Source organism: Gambusia affinis, linkage group LG12, assembly GCF_019740435.1.
Source record: "Gambusia affinis linkage group LG12, SWU_Gaff_1.0, whole genome shotgun sequence".
NCBI lineage: Eukaryota > Metazoa > Chordata > Actinopteri > Cyprinodontiformes > Poeciliidae > Gambusia > Gambusia affinis.
In genome coordinates this window covers 10312968-10335495 of record NC_057879.1, presented here as the reverse complement: position 1 = coordinate 10335495, position 22528 = coordinate 10312968, and the positions used below count along the sequence as shown (strand labels likewise).

Here is a 22528-nt window from a genome sequence, read left to right as displayed (position 1 = left end):
CTGTTCCTCCGTATTAACTCACCCTTCCCATGAATGAGTGTACATAGCAGATTTAACATTTAAGAATTTAAGAACATTTGTCTTGTGTACCCCTGTCATGGACAGTCGATCTGTCCAGGGTTTACCCTGGACTGAAACTACTGAAGACGACCTTTGTAAAGCAGTTGATTAAACTATTTCCATAGGTTTTTATGTAAGTGGGGTGTGAGGTTGAGAGTGGAAAGAAATATATAACAGAGACATAAAAAAATGCTTCAAATACAAAGATTTTATTCCATTTTATGGCATAGTATGAGGAAGAAATAAGATGGGAAAGACAGCAAAACCTTATAAAAATAAATAAAGTGACCATAAATGTAAGTCTCTGTTATTACAACATATTATTTGTTTGCACGCATTAAAAGACACTGGAGCGATTCTTCTGTACAATGGATCCAGTCAAAATGTGCTCTTTTGCAGACCGTTTCACGTTGTGCAAACCTGCCTCACATTAAAGTCAACTTATCCTCCACGAAGGGCTGATGGATGGGAGCTTAATTTGCTTTATCAGTCGTCCAGACTCTTTATCGGCTGATGTGCTTGTTTGATAAGCGGCCTGAGTGCCGTGCCCTCGTTTCTCCTCTCGCTGTCCTCTGTGTAGAGCTTGTGCTGGCGAATGTACTCTATCACAGAGTCTGGGATCAGGTATTTCACGCTCAGGTCCCGTCTCAGTGCCCGACGGATCTCTGTGGCGCTCGTCTCGTTCCTCACCCACTCCTTCACCAGGAAAACGTTCCGCCTGTGGCGGAAGAGCGTGTCCGACTCGTGTACCGCCCGCTCGGGCTGCAGACTCCCTCTGCTGATGCAAACGAGGCCGAAGCGTTGGACCAACTCCTCCACGTGGTCCTCCAGCCACAGGCCTGGGATCTTGAAGCTGGAAAGGAAATCAGCTCCACACAGCAGCTTCAGCTGGGGAAACGGAGCTGAGAGGAGAGGGAAACAATATCGTACGACAGTTTGAGACAAAAACCTTGTTGTCAATGTTGTGAAACTGCAGTTTGGTGTTGAATCGAACACAATCATCTGTTACAGCAGTCATCTTATATTGAGGATCATTAGTTAACAGCAGAACATTACCTGATTTCAGATCTCTTTTAGACCCTTCATGTTAATCCAGGAATCATTTGTACAATTTGTATGACAAACCTGTAGCTAGCGGGATATTCCACTACAAAGATGATCTGAGAATATATTAAAGTCAATTTTCTATGTACCGTTTTACTTATTTTAGGAATAAATCTACACAAACCATCCTAGCGCGTATGTCACAAAATATTGGTCCCTCTTTTCAAGTCCTGCATCAACGGTGATTTTTAAAAAGCTAAGCTCAACAGCCACAACCCCAGAGTTGTTACTCAAAAAACCTTGAGATGGAGATGATCCGCAATCATAGGAAGACAAATTTGTCCAAGGGCAATAATGTGTAAAAAAAATATATATATTATGACAGTTCACAAAATACTTTAGGTTGGACCAAAGTCAACTTTTGAACAGGAAACAAATTATATTATTTACATTGAAAGCTAAATTAAAAAAAAGGCATTTATAATTTTTTTAAAATACCTATTTCAGTCATTTTCATTTTCCCAACGACTCAGGACTCTTACTTGATGGAGAAGCAAAGTTCCCGCTGTGCCTTTCTGCGCTTTGCTCATATTCTTTCAGAATCCTCCCATAATGATACCTGGTGAACAAAGACACAAAAGAAGTCTATGTTTGTGCATATACACATAAATGTTGGAGCTTACTCAAACTAAACATTAATGGAATATCACTGACCAGCTCAGAAACCAGAACAGATGAATGACAAATTCAGATGTTTTCAAATAAAGCTCCTTAAAGTTGTTCCTGAATGTTTGTCTGTGTGAGTCCAGTGTGCATGTGGGGGAACGACATAATGTGTGACGCGGCCTCCTTACGGCCCCACAACAACGGTCCAATTCATTTCTGATAATAAGCACACGTGTTGCGCAAACACAGCTTACAGACCAGCGGCGTGTAGCAGAGTGTGGGGTCCAGCCATGAGGCGATTTGTGAGAAGTGGGGAACAGGAACAAGAATGATGATGCAAATAGTTAGATGGATGATGGCAAATACAAAAAATACGAGCAGATGCTTTTAGCCGTAGCCCAGAGTCTTCTTGAGCATAAGGCTACAAATTGATCGACAGACATTCTCCTTTAGGATTTTCGGGCTGAGAATGAAAAAAATGTAAATATTTTTGACAAATGTGACAGAGCTTTATGTTGTTTTGTTGGTCAGCAGCAATTTTTCACCTTGTAAATATCTGGTTCCTATTTTTGCCCAGTCTGTTATTGTTAAATCCTTAATCTATTAAATGAGGTAAGTGAGTCCTGTGGCGCCTAAAATGTTATTCTGGATTCATTTTGACCTCCTGGAAGGTTCTCCACTGTTCCATGTCTTCTCCATTTGCGAATGATGGTTCTCCCTGTAGATTACTGGAGTCCCAAAGCCATAGAAATGATTTTTATTTACACTTGTCTATAATCTATTTTAGCCTACTTCATGTTGTAATACAGGTTCTGTTTAACATATTTCTTGTTACTGCAGATCTGATGGAAATCCAGCCTGCACGTGGCAAGTAAAACTGAACTTAGCCAGTTAAAAAATATGGTTAATCACAATTAATTTATGACGAGTACAAATTTTTCCACATATGGAAAGGTTAGTTTGGATTCCCGTCTTAAACGAAGTCATCATTTGAAAACTGCTGTTTCTATTCACTTACGTTTTTGATTCATGGATATTAAAGTGTGTTGTGTGATCTGAAGAATTTGCAAAAAAAAAAAAAAAAAAGTGGAAAAGAAGATATCTGCAAGATATCAAACACATTTTTTGTGTGTAAGCTTTGCATTCTGAGCTTTCAGTGCTGAGTACTTTGATCAAGGCTTGAATTCTCTTGCACATGTAACCCCCCCCCAAAAAAGACACAACCTCAGCCCACTAGAATGTCATATAAGCGATGAACATATCACCAACAAACACCAAAAATGAGCAATAAATATGAACTGCAAAAATGATACAGCAGCACTCCATATAACAAAAACAAAATATACACTGGTTAAACATTTTCCCTGAATATTTCCTTTTCAATCAGGCCTGAAAATCTAATGACAAAGGATCTAGATTTACCCAGATCCACCAAGAAAGGTTTTACAGTCTTAGATTTTGGGGACAAGCATGCAAAGAATTACAACAATATAGACAAAAGATATCTTATGTCCTTACAGCAATGAAGAACCTCACCCAGGGAAAACAAATTGCTTTAGCAAACAAAGGCAACCAGTATACCAGTCTCCATCTTTCTGCCTCTGTGGCTTCCTAGAAGCTTTTGCCACTGTTTATTCAGTGAATTTAACAGCCTGGGACCTTGCTTTCACTCCATAGGAAATCACGTTCAGCCTAGCGGCCATTCGGACAATAAACCTGCATCTTAGGAACCGTGATAGTAGTAGAAAACTGCTGACATGGCGAAGGGATGACATCATCTCCCTCATAAAGCCCATTAGAACTGCTGTAAAACTCTCATAGCTGCTTCTGAATTAAAGTGTGATTCAAAATATGCTGCTTACAATAAACCGAGAATACGCTTCCAATTTAATCAGTAATTACGTTTAAATGCCGTCTCAAGTACAACGATGAACAGTGGCTCGGAAAATCATAAACTTTAAGCTTCCTCTATTTGTGCCACGCTGAAATCACAATTCAACGCATGTCATCAGACTTTCAAGGAAGCGATTTACTGGGAAGCGTAAAGGCAATTATACTGTGAAAGCTTAGCCAGTGTGCATGTACTGATCATTCTAGTGATCATATCCTTTAATCTAATAATCTAAACCATTGGTTTGTAGCTCTCACTGTATGTTAAGGGTCATTTTCTTGCTATACAGTCTCAAGTCCTTTGCATCAAATCAACGGCTTTTCCTCCAGTTCTACAGTTCAACTTTACATATTCACACGGAATACCAGTAAAACATATTGAAGTCTGTGGTTGTAACATGACAAAATCTAAAAGCACACTCTGCATTTTTCAGTTTCGCTTCAGTTTGAAGCCGCTAATGAGGCTACTGCTGCCACAAACGCAGGAGCACTTCTGGTCTCCTCAGTCCCCAGTCGGTGTTTCCTGCTGGACTGCAGACAGATAATGTTTTATTAACTTGTGTTTTAAATTCTATTATAATTCGAACTGAATTGGAGTGAATTGAATTGGGAGAAAACATGCTTGATGTGAGCCAGGTTTTCTCACATCACTTTCCCTTATCCTCAGCTGCCCTCACCGTGTCCCCAGCAACATTTGCTCCCTAGTCCTCATTGACTTACTTCTATCCACTCACCTCATTATCCCCAGCAGTACTTAAGCTCCTCTCTTTCTGCCAGATACATGTTGCTGTTAACTGATTTAGTTGATGCATACTCCACTTTGATTTCCACCGAAGACAGCTCACTCGTCTCCCTTAATTAGTCCTATAACTCTGTTGTTTCAGACTCGTTCTTCACTGCAGTGCTTGGGTTGCGTCTTTATATTTTACTCAAGTAATCCATCTGACATTTGACTACCGTCCAGACATGCATTTCTGCCCACGCCAGAGCAGGTTAAAACCAAAGAAACCACATTTTTTCCACTTCTTACTCTGCTTTTCTAAACGTGGCCATTTTTAAACCGTATAGTAAATGTGTTTTATACCTCATAGTGACCACTGTCTCCGTCCAGTCTGGCTGCTGGCTCTCCCATTCATCAACTGTGACCCAGTTAGAGCTCTGAAGGGCCAGTCTAGCCATAGAAATCCGATGCTTCGCAGGGACCAGACCTTGCTTTCCATATCCGTCACTCACTGGAGACACAATGCCCCCCACCACCTCGTACCGGCCTGAGGAGAGGGATTATTAAAGCCGTTTTTCCAGGTCATGACAGTCAATAAAGAAAAAGAACTTTATTCAAAAGATAAAGCATCCTCATAGAGTTTATGAGGTGGTATCCTGAATGTTTCATTAGATCTGACATTTACATATGACTTGCTTTTATTATAACTCAGTGATACGAGTGCTTGCCCGTGACTTAATCGATCTACACTGTAACAAACTTCATAGCTTAGACCTTGCAACATTACTTTGTTTTTACAAAAAAAAAAACAGGACTGCAATGCAACGGTGGCACAAACAAATAGGAAAACAGCAGATCTGTGTGCACTTTAAGGCAAATTAGATTAAAAAAATGGTCAAAGAAAAGCATACAAGAGCATTAATCATCCATCCATCCAACTATCCAACACATATATAAGGTAATCCCTTATACAGAAACAGTTCCTCCTGTATTTCCTGGGTCCTCCAGGATGTGTGTTCATGGAAACTATAATATGCATTATGCAAAGGATCCAACACAGGGACGATATAACGATGTAACAAGATGATGCTGTTAGGACCTCGAGACAAACCCAGCTGTATTTTACTGCTACTAAAGATGCCATGTTTGAGGAGAGTTTCAGTACATACATGGGAAAGATTTATAAATGTTAATATTAGTTGTTTTTCTTCTTGCTGACTTCTTGTTCTCACCAACACTTCTGCTGTGATGTGTTATGTATATACAGAAGGATTCATGTTTTGTATGATGCTGGTATTCTGAAAATGTAGCTAAGGTGCTTTTATGTAGACTCTGCACTGCTTCCTGTAGGCCTGTGTGCAGCACTGCAGAAGGTTTGGGCCGGCTAGTTGTTTTTTTTTTTTTTTTTTTTTTTTTTGAACTTTTTTATTCAGATTTTCCAGTGCATGTCACATCTCACACGTCTTACAGGTTACATGTACAAATACATGTTATCTTTTTTAAAAAAGGTTTTGTTTGTCCAGGGTCTTAAAGAAACCCTAACAAGATGATGTAAAAAATAAATAAAGATAAATAAATAAGTGAGAAAAGAAAAAATAAGTAAATAAAAAAAATAAATAAAATGAAAATACAGAGGAATCTCCCATTCATTAATCGTAATTTCCATCAGTTGGGTTTGAAATGAATGCTTGAATTGAAGACCATTTTTCTATAAAGATGTCACTTTTCATTTGAAGTTTTGCCGTAATTTGTTCCATATGGTAAACCTCCCTCACTCTATTCTTCCATTGGGAATCGTTAGCTGAGGCTTCAGCCATGAGACCGTAATCATCAAGATCTTTAAAATGTAAATCTTACTGTGATCTTGGATTTTATTCTGGAAAATACCTAGTATTATAAAGGATGGTTCTAGGGGGATTGTAATGCCCAGGCAGTTGTTAATTTCCTTTTGTATTCCTTTCCAATATGTTGATAATTTTGGACAGTCCCAAAATATATGAGTGAAGTCTCCAACTAGTCTGGGCCGGCTAGTTGAAGTGCAGAACATAATCCTAATTAAATAACTGATCACTAAGCTTATTTCTTATTTACCAATTTCGTCATCCTACACATTTTTAGGTCCCGAATTCTGTTAGAAACCCTACTTACTTCAACTCTTTGGATGATGTAGTTGAGAAGAGGTTAATTTAAAACAATAATTTTACAACCCAGGGCTGCTCAGCAGCAACGTTGCCGAGCAGCAAGAAGGTCCTGGGTTCGATACCCGGCCCGGGGTCTTGCTGGATGGAGTTTGTATGTTTTCCCTGTGCATGTGTGGGTTCTCTCCGGGTACTCCGGTTTCCTCCCACAGTCCAAAAACATGACTGTGTCCATGGATGGATGAATTTTATAACCAAAGCTTTAAATAACTACTTTGGTGAGAACAATAAGTACGTCTGAACAGTACTGCTGATCTGCAGGCAACCAAATCACATTACATTCACTTGATGGACGTCAGTCTAATGATCAAGCTGCTTTGACGCTAAGGGGATAGCTTTAATGCCAATCAAAAACACAGGTAGCAGACGCTGCGTCTGTTATGTTCGGACCTGACCTGTGCTGTGCATGTGGTCCCTGGCCAGCTCAAATAGCCGCATGTGCTGATTGGTGATTGGATTAACAAAACCAGGTAACCTGAGAGGAAAGCAGAGGAAAGTCTTATTCCATACTTTTCAATGAAATTGAGAGGAAGAATGCATCTTCTTCTATCTAAAAGGTATTCTTTGTTTACAAGTTGTTCCGAGTGAATAAGTCATACTTAATCACATTAAGATGGACATAATGGCAATCTCACTCATTTTCTATACAGTTTACAAGTTTAAACAGTGTTACTATGGCCACAACGACGATCATAGAGTTCTCCACTCGTTTTAAAGCAGGAGTTTCAAGCAAATAGATTAGTACCTCCATGAGAAATGGCAAAACTAAGTAGATTTAGAAAGTCATGATTGGGTGCAACATTTAGAGGTACAGTGCAACCCCTGAGATTTTTTTATCACACATAAGTGTTTCAAATCCAACCCATTTTAAATTCAAATAAAGATAAATACAAAAACAGCTTTCAAATGTTGATTTGAATCATAAAACATAAAAACGCTATTTGGGCTGTGAAGTACGACACTGATCTGAAGCACACCAGTAAGTTTATCTCTGATTCTGAATGCCTTACAAAAGGTTTTTTAGTATTCCGGAAATCAGATGAATTAAACCAACAATAAGGTATCGATCAAAATTTTGTTCACATTTATGTAAATAACTCGTCGGTTTTGCAAACACTTCAGTGGCAGTTGTTGCTGAACGTGCCTGTGCCACTTATCAGGTTTAGGGGCAAAAGATTTTTCCACGTAGTGCAAGGTTAGTTTATAAAGTTGCATCAGATGCAGACTCTTTTATGATGTGCACAATCACAAGTAAAAGTAGCATCTACCACTTAGCTGCTTAAACTGAATTCAACGTTATAAAGATGATTTTATTTTTTATTTTTTTGTTTTCTCCATCAAATGTACAAAATATTAGCTCTCGAAACAAACTAAAAACAAATACATTCAAATGTTCTGGCAGCTGTCTATGCTCGGTTTGGACTTCATAAGCACTGTGGACCAACACCAGCAGAATGCATGGCCCCTCAAATGCCAACTGACCTCAAGAAATTTGCTTCTGCACTCTTCTTCAAATCTGCAGTCATAATTTCCAAATGAAAGGATAATTGTAGTTTCATCCAAAAAGAAGACTTGTAATTTTTATTCATTTGGCTTAAATACATGAAATCAGACAGTTGTAGACCAAAAAAAAAGATCAAATTTTGTCCATGTAAAATTATTAATTTTAGATCAACCGAATGTAGGGCTTTCATTAGCTGACACAATAATCAAAACTACGAGGAATAAACACTAGACACATATCACCCTATGTGTAGTGAATCCATATAATGTATGGATTCAACTTTTTGAATCGTAATACTGAAATAAAGCGCTTTTCGGGGATACTCTAATGTATTGAGTTCAAGGTGTTGAAGTTATAAAACAACAACACTCTGATAAACACCGATTTGACATTGAGACGCTAGGAAGCAATAACCGGCCTAGCTGATCGATCAGAGCAGTGCCCTATGCGACATTTGAACCATTTAAATACTGTGATAATAAAATACTAAATGACTCTATATTACAACCCACACATCATTTCATAGTAAAAGCCTTCATCTGTTTGTTACCTTCAATTTTCACATTTGGACGGCGTGTAACTATTATTCCACTCCCCCTGCTCTGTGAAGTAAACGATTAAAGGTTCCGCACTTTAAAACAGGCAAAAGTGCGACCCCTTGTGGGGAAACGTTGAACAGCAATTAAGGAACTGTCCATAGTTCTGAAGTATAAACTAGGTACTCACTTTAAAACACTGTAATTGTGTCGCAATTAGTTTCCTTAACAGTTTTACCCCATAAATCAAACTGTTCCCTGTTGTTTTAACATAATTGTTGCAACAATGCAAAATTAATATGTGTGATATTTTAAGCTTAAGTTTTTTCAAAAGAACAATATTTAGGTGTATTATTATTATTATTATTAATTATTATTATTATTATTATTATTATTATTATTATTATTATTATTATTATTATTATTATTATTATTATTATTATTATTATATCATCATCATCATCATCATCATCATCATCATCATCATCATCATCATCATCATCATCATCATCATCATCAAACAAATGTATTTGAGTATATTCAGCTCCTGTTTTTTCCTACAAATGTCAGTATTCTTGTGCTTATAGGACACATTAGGAGACCATTAATCAAATAAAAATATTGGCACCAAAAGAGTTTGTGCCAGAGAATGAACGTAGGTGCAACGGAGAAATGGTACGAGAGAGGACTGTGAAACTGGTTGATGATGGGGTTTATGTCCTCATGTGGGGCTTGACCATCCCTAGAGATCGTACCATCTCTGCAAACGGATCAGACGTTGTGCTCCATGACAAGAACAACAAAAGATGATGAAGATGACCAAGAACAAAGAGGTTAAGACAGAAGTCAAGTGTATGTGGGATACAAAAACTTGAGCTATGTCAATTGTAAGTGGAGATTTGGGACGCATAGGAAAGGTTTCCAAAAGCAACTGGACAAAAATCTAATGCAGAGTCAGTGCCAAAGAAATACAAAAGACTTTATGGTGCAGAAATTGTTTGTATATATATATATTTTTGTTATTAGTACTTGGCTGAGATTAAACCTCAGGGACCTGGTTGGAACTTTAACAAAGAGATTTTGATGGCAATGATGATGGCGGTGGTAGCATTAGTTGTAGTAGTAATCGCACTAGCAGTACTGGTACTTACTTATTTGTTTAGATGTGTTCATCTGTGGGTTTAGTGTGGTAGTCACTCAATGGGTTATGATTGAACCCTTTGAGTGGGTGGTAGAACCCATTGAGTGGGTTCTATAATAACCCATTCAATGGGGGTTATGATTCTGTGAATAACATAATATCTCTGTTTTTCACCTAAATCACTCGTGGTCTTCTCCTCTCTCTAATCCCCAGAATGCACACCTATATTCAGGAGAAGAAGAAGCACAGGGGAATTGCTGAACAACACACATCAGTGATTCTGCTTCAGGGGAAAAAACTTTAAGACTGGGAGTTTTGTGAGGGGGAGTAAAGTTGCAATGATCAGAGTCTCCTGTTAGGGGAAAACAGCAAAAAGTATCACATCATGCTGATTCCCATCCGGCAAATAACGGAGAAAAATATCAAAACGAGACAGACGGGAAAAGACAGCAGCAGGATTTTAATGAAATAGTTGAAAGAGCTTGCAAAACAATACCAAACAGACATGGAAGCGAGCAATCAGAAAACCCCCAAACCGACATTAACATGAAATGCGGTGGCATAAGTGAATGTGAATCGTTGAATTGTGCAGGATATTTGTCACAATAAAGATCACAAAAACTTAAACGAAAGAAAATGACTCATAGTGCTCTCTTGTCTCAAAAACCGTACCTTTTATGAGAGGTATGTACATGTAGGAGCCGCTTTAAGCATTATTGTTGCAACTGTACATTTCAGAAAGGTTAGAACTCCTCTCATTATCTACATAAATCACTTGTTTTTTTATTTCCCATCGCCTTTTACTATTTTATTTTCCTATAAACTGTTAAGTCAAAAAAAGTCACAATGTCGCAGCAATTTCATTCTTCAAAATAAAATTGCACAACGGGTGAACAGTTGTGTACGGTGTAAAAGCTAAAAGAAAATCCAAATAAATTTAGCGAAATTCCTATTATTTTAACTTTTTTGTTTATACAGACTTTCAGAAAATGTTTGCTAGATTGAAAGCAACACAATCATCCAACCTTGCTTTATTTTGAAAACACATATCCGTAAACTGAAGTTAATTGACGCTGCTTAGACGTCGGCACCGCTCTCTCTCTTTTCCTCGCGCTACCATTGACAGTCTCTCAACCTTCCAAGATTCCTTCGCGCGACCATCCAGCTGAGTAGATCCCCCGCGCTCGCGAGGTGAGCCAGGATTTGAGGAGAGGAGAACACGCGAAGACATTTCACACTCAGCTCGATAAAACATGCACTTCCTCGGCGTCCCGTTTGTGCTGCTTTGGCTTCTCTCCGGCTCCTCCTGCGCTCTCGGTGGGAAAGGTAGGAGCACCAAAATAAGCTTCAGTGGTTGCGAACAGAAGTCGTATTTTGGAGGCTTGAGTTACACAAGTTGGAAATTGAAGTGACAGTCGTTGTTATGATTTTCATATGAGATTAAAATGGGACTCTGGTTAAGTTCTGCTGAATATTCAGTAGTTGTACTTCCCTTTATTGACTTGAGGTTCGTTAAGAAGCCAGCTTCTGCCCCTCAGGTAATGTGGAGCAGGTGCTCAATTCAAGTGAAGGCAGCTTATAGTAGTTTTGAGTGGTACTTGCCTAGATAATTGCTATTTATTTATCCTTTGGGAAGAATACTGTGGTTATTTTGTGCATGATCATCAGGTACTGTATATAAATGTGCTGGATGTCAAATAGTGGTCTTCCATGTCATGTAATTTGTGAGGTTCACAATTAGTTTTAAACGACAATATTCATAGTTAGTATAGAAGCTAAATGCTATTTATGTAATTATTTATTTCAGTTTCAGTTATTTGGCAAAACATGAATTCTTGGTTTTAAATTTGAATGTTTGAAATCTTTTACATTTTAAGCTTTGCAGACAGACACATGAACAAGAGTACTGAGTAAAAAGTTAACGTTGCACCTTTGTTTTTTCAGTGAGAAATCGAAGATTCTGGTAATGTTTCATTAGTTTTGCCAGGAATCCCATTAGTAATTTTCTCAGTCTTGATCGTCTGAATGGGGTTAGAAATTTAATTTAGGTAGAGTGAGAAAGTGAATTCTTGTATTTTTTTTAAATCTGAGTGAAGAGGAGGAAGTATTGGGCAGCCAGGGTACAATGCTTGAAAAGCCTTGTTTTATTTAACTAAAAGTGTAAACTTTTATTTTGACAAAAACAATAATAATAATAAAAAAAAATCCAAGCTTTAAAAATAAGAAATTGTACATTGGGTTTTAAAATGCTTCAGTGTAAATTTATTTTGTCAATCCTGCTGATTGAAGGATCAACTGCCCTGCTTTCATACAGCTAATTCAAATTGATTGGTTATTAATAAGCTTCCGGTGAAACCGATGACCTGCTAAGGAGGTCAATCATTCATTTCTATCACATTTGTTGGAGCGAATAATATCTTAAACAGGCAGCTGGGGATCAAGCTCTATGGACTGGGTTTGAAAAAAAGAAAAATTAAGATTGTTTATAAAGAAATTGATGAATTTACTCATCTTTTAAACTCTTTTTGCTCAAAATGCATCAAAATTCACATTCCAAAAAATTCACAATAATTAGCTTGTTGGAAAACAACAGAATTTATGCTATTTACTGCTGAATACCTTTTGAGATGTTTTCCACCACAAGTATGAACCTATAGTTTGTCTAATTTTGATGTTTAGTAGCTTGTTGCAAAGCAATCCAAAGAAAATTTTAGTGTGTTATAATAGATAAATTCTCAGACAGGGCAGCCATGCTGTATTTAATCACATCCTCACCCTATGATATTCTCACATCTTCCACTTCCTCTGTTTCTGTCTGTCACACACACACAGACACACACACACACACCCACGCATACGCATACAGAACGTGTGACACGCGTTGTGGTGATTGGTGTTGCCAGCGAAGGGAAGCAGCGGTTAACACTGGTATTAATTGGGTCTCTAGAGGGAGGAGCGCCAGGATGGGCTGTCTGCGCGAAAGCAAACATTATCATTATTTTTGCTGTTTATAAAAGTCCTCCATATGGCCTGTAGCCAGAGAGAAGACTACGTAGGTTTGTATTAAGTTTAGAGAAGTGTCAGTTTCTTTGGAGATTTCACCGTCTCATTTAGGTTTCAAAGGTGGATATATTCAGCTCAGCTCTTTTAATGAAAGTCTGCAAGTCAAAACAAGAGAGTCTGTCTAGTGTTGGCTGAAACAGTTGCGTGTCTTCATAATTAATGCCACTAATGCATTTGGCAAGAAGACAGGATGCCATAACGCCATGCAAGATTTGTACGCAGCCTGCACAAGTCTCAAAGATTGAGCGATTTCATTTAGATATTTTTCAGGTCTTGGTAATGATGGGAAAAGAAAACATTCCTTATTATGCACACACTAAGAATAATCCATCCTTACAGCCTTCATGTATCCTATTTGGATAAATGAAGGCATTGTAATGTGAAAAACCTCTTACTGCATTCCTAGGTTGTTAAAAACCTGATTGGTTTTAATATCGTAAAAAAATATCGTTGACTAATTTTATGACCAGTTCTTATTTTGTTTAATTTATGAATAGCCATGTCATTTACAGATTTACAATCCAGATAACATGCATGTAAACTGACATAGGATTCAGATGCTATCGTAATAAAAAATATGCTATTTTCCACTACGTCTTATCTTAATGTTATTTTTTAAAATCTAATCTAATCAAGTGATCTAACCTGATAAGCCTTAGCAAAATATAATCAGATGTAACAAAAAAAACTGCAACTAATTTAATCTAAATAATTCGTTTTTGTCTTCTGAACAGAGTGATTATCACTACAGAAAATTCCAAAATATAAATCTTGGTTTAGGGTACTTACTGTTTTGCAGATGCTAGCAAATGTATTTATTATTGAACGTGAGCTCAAAATACTCACTCTTCTGAATTTAGTCCCTGTTTTCCTTTTTTTTGTTTTAGCTGCCAGTTAGGTTGATCCTAGCTGACCAGCTGTGGTCCAGGGAAGTATTATGTCACTCGTTTTCCAGCATTTGATTAGAGTTCTCGTTGTCGAGTGAAGCCATTTCCTCTCTTTAAAAGTAGATCAATTTCTCAGAGTGCTTCCTGAATGTTTGGCTTTTACATAAGAGACATTCAGGGATGTTTTGTGTATGTGCAGATTTTCTATTTTGAAGCTATACAAGCTCAGCAGAATACAGTTTACAGTATGCATGAGACGGATGACTTTCAGCTGAATACCTTTACATAAGACACTGTAAAGTAGAGCGGGGTGGATGAGTGGCAGACAACACAGCCCGAGAGGTTGTGAGGGGATCTAAAGTAAAAAGGTAGACGAAAAACAACAACAACAAAAAACCCCCAGAAAGAAACAAAGATAAGATTTATAGGCACTTTTCCAACAGAGCCATCCAGTTGTTACCCATGCCAGAACATAAATCGTGAGAACAATGTGGAACTCAGAGGCATAACGTAGGTTCTCCTCTTCTGTGCAGTGGCTGGTGAAACAGCGTCTGATGGGAAGCGCTCTGCTCGCCCTGTTGTTCCTCACCTCTTTACTGTCACTCATGTCCTCTCTGTTCTCTTTCTTCCCTCTGTTGTGTTTTTCTGCCTGCCTCCTCCTCTTTATTCCTTTGACTCTGCATCACTCTTGGCTGTTCTGCTCCGCTGAGCTGATGCCATTCAGAGGGCAAATGCCACAGAGAGAGCGATGTTTTGTCACTCTGCTCCTCACTTCTTTTCCCCATGCTTGAACAGCCCTGCTCCCGATTTCGAGAACTGCTACTGGTCTCCTTTCTTCAGTCATGGATTTTACTCCAAAGGTTTATGGGCTTAAGTGAGATGTATAAATGGGGCAGCTGTATAGCCTCTATCTTACTTTGCCTTTTCTTGTTTTGAAAGGGTTGCATTAGCATTCTTGCGTGGTGACGTCTTTAGGAAACCTCTCCATATAGCCCTCCTATAATTTTTCTAGATTTTGTCCATCTTTACATGTTCCTGCCAGCCTACTTTATTTTTACGGATCTCATCTTTTTAACTTTATTGTATTGAGGTGTGAAGAAGAGTTAACATCTTTAAAGATGGTATTTTTTAAATGTTTTATATCACAAACAACAATTTAAATATCAGATGAAGACTACCTGATCTTAAAAAATATCTAAATGTGAAAAATGAGCAGGTTGCACAGTGGCGCAGTTGGTAGAGCTGTTGCCTTGCAGCAAGAAGGTCCTGGGTTCGATTCCCGGCCCGGGGTCTTTCTGCATGGAGTTTGCATGTTCTCCTTGTGCATGCGTGAGTTCTCTCTGGGTTCTCCGGCTTCCTCCCACAGTCCAAAAACATGACTGTGAGGTTAATTGGTCTCTCTAAATTCTCCCTAGGTGTGAGTGTGTGTGTGAATGGTTGTGTGTCCTGTCTTTTCTCTGTGTTGCCCTGCGACAGACTGGTGACCTGTCCAGGGTGAACCCGCCTCTCGCCCGGAACGTAGCTGGAGAGGAACCAGCAACCCTCCTGACCCCATTAGGGACAAGGGTGAACAGAAAATGGATGGATGGATGAAAAATGAGCAACAAAAGAAAATATGTTCAAGGGGGCAAATTATTTTTCAACCTGGTATGGAATGCTTTTTATGGCGTCTTGAGTTGTTAGATTAAAATAATTGTGCTACTTCCTGGTTCTTTGCAGTATGAGGAGGAATGTTAGGTGGGCTCCTGGGCATATATGCAAATGATGGTAGATATGCAAATATGGGTCCTAATTTTGATGTTAATTACTCTGTACTGACAATTATAATATGTGTGATGAGGCGTAAGGTGGAGGAGACGATTGAACTGAAGGGCTATGTGAGGTGATATCAGTGTTTGCTGTGTGTTTGTTTCTCCATCTGGGGGAGAGATGTTTGTTTTTTAGGGCATTGTGTGTGTGCCAGGACTACAGCAGCTGGTCTAAGAGCCCCAGTGGGCCTTTCTGGTCAACACTGCTCAATATGTGGTGGGTAAACACTGCATGCAGTGCTGACTTCAGAGGGACACACTCATGGGCTCTTCTTGTTATCTCACTCAGGCCAAAAAAATTCCCGAATGCAGACACTCGTGTACTTCTAAATTACACAAGTGAAAACACTATCCACTGCATGCTTAAATATTTACACACATTGATGGACTGTAATGTTGCTCGGAAGAAGTAAAATGGAGAAGAATCTTGTATTTTAATACATGTGCACAAAGATATCCTAAAATACAGTTTTATCTCCTTTGATAACAATAATAATAATAATGTATTTTATTTGTTAGCGCCTGTCAAGACATCCAAAGCAAATCTCTTTCCCATCAGAATAGTGTTTCTATTTATGTCATTGTATTAGTTTTTTTCAGTCAAATAACAAGTTTAACGACCAACTTTATGTCAAGAAGCTTGATTAAAGTGTAAAACATTGTTATGCACATTTTTGAGTATTTTTATATCTCTACCCATTAAATAAAAGTAGCATAACATTCAAAGTTTTGACGTAATGAAAATTCATTAATGGACCTCATGATGATTTTTAAACTACTTTATTGAAGAAAGGAAATAAGATGGAACTTTCAAAACTTCAATCTGAAAAGTTGCACATAACATTTATTTTCTAAATAATAAAATCCAGCTGATGACATGAAATAGGCAGAAGACTGAAGAGTCGCTGGTGATGAAAGTGTCAAGTTTGGTTCAGTCTACAGAGGAAACAAAAGAGTAAACAAAATCATGGAAAGCTTCATTAAGAATTGCTTACAGGATTAGTTTTTCAAAGTTTGTCCTTTTGATTTCAAAGTTATAGCTTCTGTCCTGTTAGTAACTTTTTTCTTTTTTTTTCTCCATTGTGGAAAATTAATGCAAAGATCACTGTAGAAAAATAAACTCAAAGTCCAGCGCAGATATTTCTTACACTCTTGCAATATAAAAGCCGAAGGTTTAGTTTACTTAACAGAGCATTCTCTATAAACAACACTCAGGTGAAAATGGATTGTGGTGTGCCTTAAATATCTAACCTGAAAATCAGCAGAATGTATAAAGTATAAATACTTTTTCTCAAAGTTATAGTGTGGTAATATTTACTGTTTATCAGAAAATGTGATTATGTGTGTTTCAGTCTAGCTTCTCAACAGACCATCTGGAGTCACAATTTCTGGTGATCCTAGAATCCGCTGTGCACCGGACAGCTGTCAAATTACTAAAGGTATATATTCCCCATTTTGAATCCGGCCTGGGCTTTACCTCCGGCATGACGACCTGTTGCAGACTTATCACTGAGAAAGCAGCTGAGGAGAGTCATGAGCCATCAGCTGTTCATGAATAGTCATGCCCTTCTTGGAGTTTGAGGTGACAGGTATTTGGACCAGTGGTCCCATATGTCTCAGAGGAAGGGGAACTTGTCTGGTTTCTTCAGGCAGTGTTCTGGTCTGGTTATCTGGTCACTGAATCGGATCGACCATGCGTCTCAGAGCAAAAGGGAGCGTTAGGGACATGTTAGCCCTGAAGAGTTGGGCTAGTCTGTTTCTTTACCTCAGCAGTTGCAGGAGCTTTTAATCTATATGTAGTTAAAGTATTGCCATCAGGCAAAAAGTAATTCTAACTAAAATTCCTACTAGGGATTTTTGAAAACACAGATTAGACTTTGAATTTAAATGCAAAGGCAGTGTATTAGTTGCACAAACACTGATGAAGAGTAAAACCTATACATATTATTTTTTTAGTATTTTGAGGTAGCATTGACATTTATTCACAGTTTTCCAGACAGGAAATGGGCAGAGAGAGAAGAGCGCAGACATTCATCCGGAGGTCGGGAATTGAACCTTCAACAGCTGTGTCGAGCCGTATATAGGGCGCCCACTCTATCACTATGTCACATGATTATTTTTGTTACAGAGTGCATGAAAGGTTACCAAAAAATGGGCTGCACAATATGAGGGAAGACATGGAGATATAATTTATATCAACTTTGGTTTAGACACGTTTCAGGGCAGTTAGTCCATACATCCAAGAAAATGTGTTATTGATGCACTTTCACACTTGAAATATAACATCCAATCAACTACTACAACCACACAGTCCTTTGTGATTGCAAATTTGTGTACACTGATTTTGCATAAATGGCTGAAATTATTTTTATTGTCCTGCTTCAAGAAAAACATTCTTGCAATTTTTGAGTAAACAAGAGGCAATTTTTATGCCATTTGCATCTAAAGAGTCATAATTATCAACAAAAACTGTTAAAACATTAAAAATACTAGTGCCACAAAAGGATTAACTCAAGTTTCCAGTGGATTAACTCAAGTTTCAGTGTTATTGAATCATTACACTGAACAGATGTAGCTTCTTTACTTGCACCTATTTTACAGAAGAGAGGAAAATTTCCACAGCATATAGTGCAGCAAAAAACAGATTCAATGACACATAAGAGGTTGAACAATAATATAGCTCAGTTAGGATCATGTGTTGATGAGGTTTTTTTGTTCCCTTTCAGATAATGACACAAAAAGTACAAATTTCAATGTTTCCTGTTGCACAGTTACAGACTGAAGTGAGAGTTTGCACCTTTGCTGTGTCCCATGAGCAGTGGTCAAGGTAACGCCATAGTTTTGTTTTTCTAAAGAAACTCTCTATTAAACAGGCTGCGGTTTATTGCGACTCCTGGTCGAGCCTGAAGTTATGAAGATGGGTTTCTCAGAGCACTGTTTTAATTATGACTTCAACAAACGTCTTATCCAGCCGTGGATTTGTACATTTAGTAAAATGTTAGCACTGAATAGTGGGTTTGGTTCATACCAAAAGCAATAATGGAAAGAAACCAAGATAAACCACCCACTCATATGCACGTACACACACGCGCAAACATATATGCATTTCTTTTCATGTTACCCAGGACTCGATTGAGTCATCGCCTTCATCTTCCTTTCAAGTTGTCTTGTGTGGGTCTCTGCTGTGGTCTGTCCAACGAATTACAATATGCTTTGATATGGCTTTTTGTAAAAATTTTTTTATTGCCTCTCGCTCCAGCTTGTTGAAGCCACAAAAAGCTTTGCATTTTTCATCATTTCGTGGAATATCGGAGGGGCAGGTTTAAAGTGAAACACTGGTGCAACATCACAGGTGTCAGACTAAGCTGTGCCTGAAGAAGAAATGCTTTTATGTTGTTTCTTTTCCCAATTCTTTGCCTACAGTTGATTTGGGGTGCGACTGAAAAATAAATATTTTTCAGCAAATACTTTGAGAGTAAACAGAGAGACATTTGTGCAAGTGTGTGCTTAAGGGATCGCTGTTTGCAGGAGTCTGTGTACACAAACCGATACACCTGGTGTTCCTGCAGCTACAGTCGCTGCTCGGGGAAAAAACGGATTACGGTATGTAGGGAAAATAAAAACATGTTTCCTAGAAGAAATTTTTTAATTTCTATGAGTCATCAGTCAGAAAAGTTATCTCTTTTTCTCTATTTATATCCTTTTGTCCTCTGTTTGTTAAACTTTTATCTTCACACTCTCCTCTTTGTCAGTGGATGTCTTATATTATTTGCCTCTTAGCAATAATAATAGAAGAGATATATGAATGTGTGTAAATGTCACATAAAATATCCAAGCTTCATTGCACAGATCACTCAAATTCAAAATCCATTTCCCTCCTTATAAACTCTGTAGACCCGAGTGTCATCTCCATACAGTCTGTCACCTCGGTTACAGTCGTCTCTTTCATTTTCTCCTTCTCCTTGTCTCTTTCCCCTTCCTCTCGGTCTTCTTGCTCTCTTCTGCTGTCACATTTTTAAATTATTTATGATGTACTTAAAAAATGTGGTCATGTACTGAGGCTGTGTCATTTGTTGTAAATGTAGTTTCTTTCAAACGCTGAAAGAAACTACAGATTTCTTTTTCTGTCCATTCTGCATTACGATAAATACTACCACTAATAATAATATTAACATTGGAACTGGGATGAATTTTCATGCAATTATGATTGAAAATTTTAATTCTTCAACAAATTTACGAGCTAGTAAGAGTAAATTGAGTTACATTTTATTTTGAAATTACAATACATAGTTTTGAGTTGCACATGTTTGCCTGTATAGTCTACTTGAAGCCTTACCAGTGGTAATATGTTGATTAAATAGAAATTGTTTGGCATAATTGGGCAAACAGATTAGAATGTGTTTATAAATACTGTTTTCCCTTTACTATGTGATGCCTGTTTTTCCTTTTAAGAACTGTGTCAAAGGGACATTGTAACAAAATAATTTAAATGGGCTTCTACCTCATTGCTGCGTTAAATAGAGGTGGTAACATTTTTGGGACAGGCAGAGAATTTACATTTGAATTAAATTATATTTGAGATTAGGCTTGGACTGCATGATTATAATCTTAGATTGTGAAAGGATTAGAAGATGCTGATGAGCTACCAGATCACAAGATTATTTGTAACGGCACAGTCTATGCATTACACTTCAATGTCTTCCTTTTTCTCAATTAAAAAAAAGTATGTATGTAGTCGGGACAAAATGGTGACTGGTTTTAATGATTACCCAGGCAGTGGAAGTAGAGCAAGAATTTTAAAACAAAAGTTCAATCAGCAGTTACCTGTATGGGATATTTAAACTTTACAACTGGAAAATAAGATTTTTTTTTTGTTGTCACTACAGGAGCAGCACTCACCTCCAGATGCTATTTGCTTCCTAGTGGCTAATAGTGAGTTAGTAAACATTTATCTGGACGGTCTGGTTTATCTAACTTTATACCTCTATTTATATTGTCAATACAGCAAACTTTCAGAATAAGAGCCTCGTCCAGATGTAATGCTCTCGGATCTTCAAATAGCATAAAGCTAACTGCTTGTGTTTCATACAACATTCAAATGTAGCTTGAAAAGTATCGATTTTGTGTGGATCATTTGCAGATATACTGTAGATAAGTTCTGAAGCAATGTGACAGGCCATCTAAATGCTTTTCAATTTTAGTTATGCAGTCTAGAATCAAGAACACTAACGTATTGCATTATAGATAGATCGATCTTCTGTGCATTTTGTGTCTGAAGCAAAGGTTTAAAGCCTTTAGAAATAGAGCAGGTTGGAACTGTTTTTCCAGCAGTAACAGGTGAAAAGTAAACATCTGGTAGTAATTGTACATTTTTAATGCTTTCTTTCTATACGAAGCATTCACCTGCACTTTAATGGTTTTGCAACTTTTTTTAGCAAACACCTTGATGTGACTGCTGTTTGTTCATCGTGGCGCTTGATTGCAGCGCAAAGTCACTACAAATAGTCTAATGCCAGAGGCACAGTACAGGCTGCAGCATGGGTAACAAAGATATTTTCTTTCCCTTTAGTGCCTCTCTCCAGCCACACCATCTAACAATTTTATGCGGCAGGGGCTATTATTTTTGTTTAGACCCAAAAATAGTAGATATGCAGAAAAATAATTCAAAGCTGTTTCAGATCTACCTTATTTGGTTTATTTTTTAATACCCTATAATTTCTGATGTAAAAAAAAAAAAAATGTTTCACCTCCAGTCAAACTGTATCTCCTTCATTCTGTTAATGTTTTCTTTTATTCATTATTTTTAGATGAGTTTATACAGTATATTTTATTGGCTTCCATGAATATTAATTTCCAGATGAAAGCAGTTTTTTCTAAAAATCTTATTTGACTTGCAGTTTTATTCTGAGAGGGATCCTCTCCTCTGGCCATCTGATTTTGTCCTCTAATGCTCAGCGAGCGTTTTACCTAAGCAGCAAAAATCGTTCTTGCTGCTGTTCGTTTTGAACAAGCTCCCTAATTCTACACACACATACTCTGTTTTTTTTTTTTTTTCTGTCACTGCATCCATCGTTCCCATTTACCCTCATGGAAATGAGAATAATTCACCACCCACCACACTTGTGCTAACATGGCAACATTTCCCATCAAGTTTTAATTTTTACTTACTCTGGTATAATGACATTTTCTGTTTTGTTTTTATTCATGGTCCACAGCTTTCGCCATTACAGTTCTTCTCTCCGTCAGCAAAAAATTCCATTGTTTTTGTGCCCATTCAGCGTTGTTTGTGCATACATTGCTAATGGTGCTTATGCGCATTTTTTTGAGTACATTATTGTTAATCAATTGACATTTGCCATCATGGATACAAAATGAAATATCCTCTTATTTAGAATAGCTCTGCTGGGCCCTTTGTGTATTATAATGGAGGAAAATCTTCCACAAGCTTACCCTGAAACACAATGATGACTCTGTTCTCTGGGGGATATTTTCTTTTACATGCTGACAAGAATAGACTTGGGAAGGGCACTTTTTTGATTCACACACACTACAAAGTGCTCATTCTGCTGCTGTACTGCGAGGACATGCAATTTATGTTATCTGCTTAGTGTGCCCTGAAACTTTCTAAAAACACACTCACTTTGTTGTGTCTTACAATTTAATATTAATTTAAATAACTCCAGGAGACGTACTGCGAATTGCTTTCTTTCTGTGTTAAATAATGCTTTCTGGCTTCTTTTTGAGTGACCGCTGCAGTCATATCAAAGGAATCACTGTCTTGCAAACAAAAACCAAGCAAGAGGACATTCTAAGTAAGAATGCACCTGTCATAATTAAACCCACGACCGAACTGTTGAATTTCTATTGAAATGTCAAAGCTTTGTAAGTAGACTGCTCAACCCATATCTTGGTGGCACTGTTTCTCTGTAATTACAGTCAGTTTTCTCCGCGAACAGACAATAACTTTATTGTATTATGTTGAAGAGACATCAGCGCTCCACTGGCATGTC

At 37.7% G+C, this 22528-nt stretch overlaps 2 protein-coding genes across 2 annotated transcripts in view; one reads left to right on the top strand and one right to left on the bottom strand.

The window, feature by feature from the left end:
• Nucleotides 1–253: 253 nt before the first annotated feature.
• nmnat3 (nicotinamide nucleotide adenylyltransferase 3) lies at nucleotides 254–7082 on the bottom strand. The gene is made up of 4 exons (XM_044134959.1): nucleotides 6975–7082; nucleotides 4745–4928; nucleotides 1647–1723; nucleotides 254–962 (listed from the first exon to the last, which is right to left on the bottom strand). The coding sequence occupies exons 1-4, from the start codon at nucleotides 7015–7017 to the stop codon at nucleotides 547–549; spliced, it is 720 nt and encodes a 239-aa protein (XP_043990894.1). The 5' UTR covers nucleotides 7018–7082; the 3' UTR covers nucleotides 254–546.
• Nucleotides 7083–10853: 3771 nt separating this feature from the next.
• clstn2a (calsyntenin 2a) overlaps nucleotides 10854–22528 on the top strand; it is a 157203-nt gene continuing 145528 nt past the window's right edge. Inside the window, exon 1 of the mRNA XM_044134158.1 lies at nucleotides 10854–11086. Within this exon, the coding sequence (XP_043990093.1) occupies nucleotides 11014–11086 (73 nt within the window). The 5' untranslated portion in view covers nucleotides 10854–11013. The remainder of the gene's footprint in view (nucleotides 11087–22528) is intronic.

Excerpts from the sequence above, each read along its gene's own strand:
- nmnat3 (XM_044134959.1), bottom strand. The coding sequence starts at position 7,017 with ATGCGGCTATTTGAGCTGGCCAGGGACCACATGCACAGCACAG. Across the intron at positions 4,929-6,974 it reads GGACCACATGCACAGCACAG|GCCGGTACGAGGTGGTGGGG; the intron begins GTCAGGTCCGAA and ends CCCTCTCCTCAG. Across the intron at positions 1,724-4,744 it reads GAGACAGTGGTCACTATGAG|GTATCATTATGGGAGGATTC; the intron begins GTATAAAACACA and ends TTTGTTCACCAG.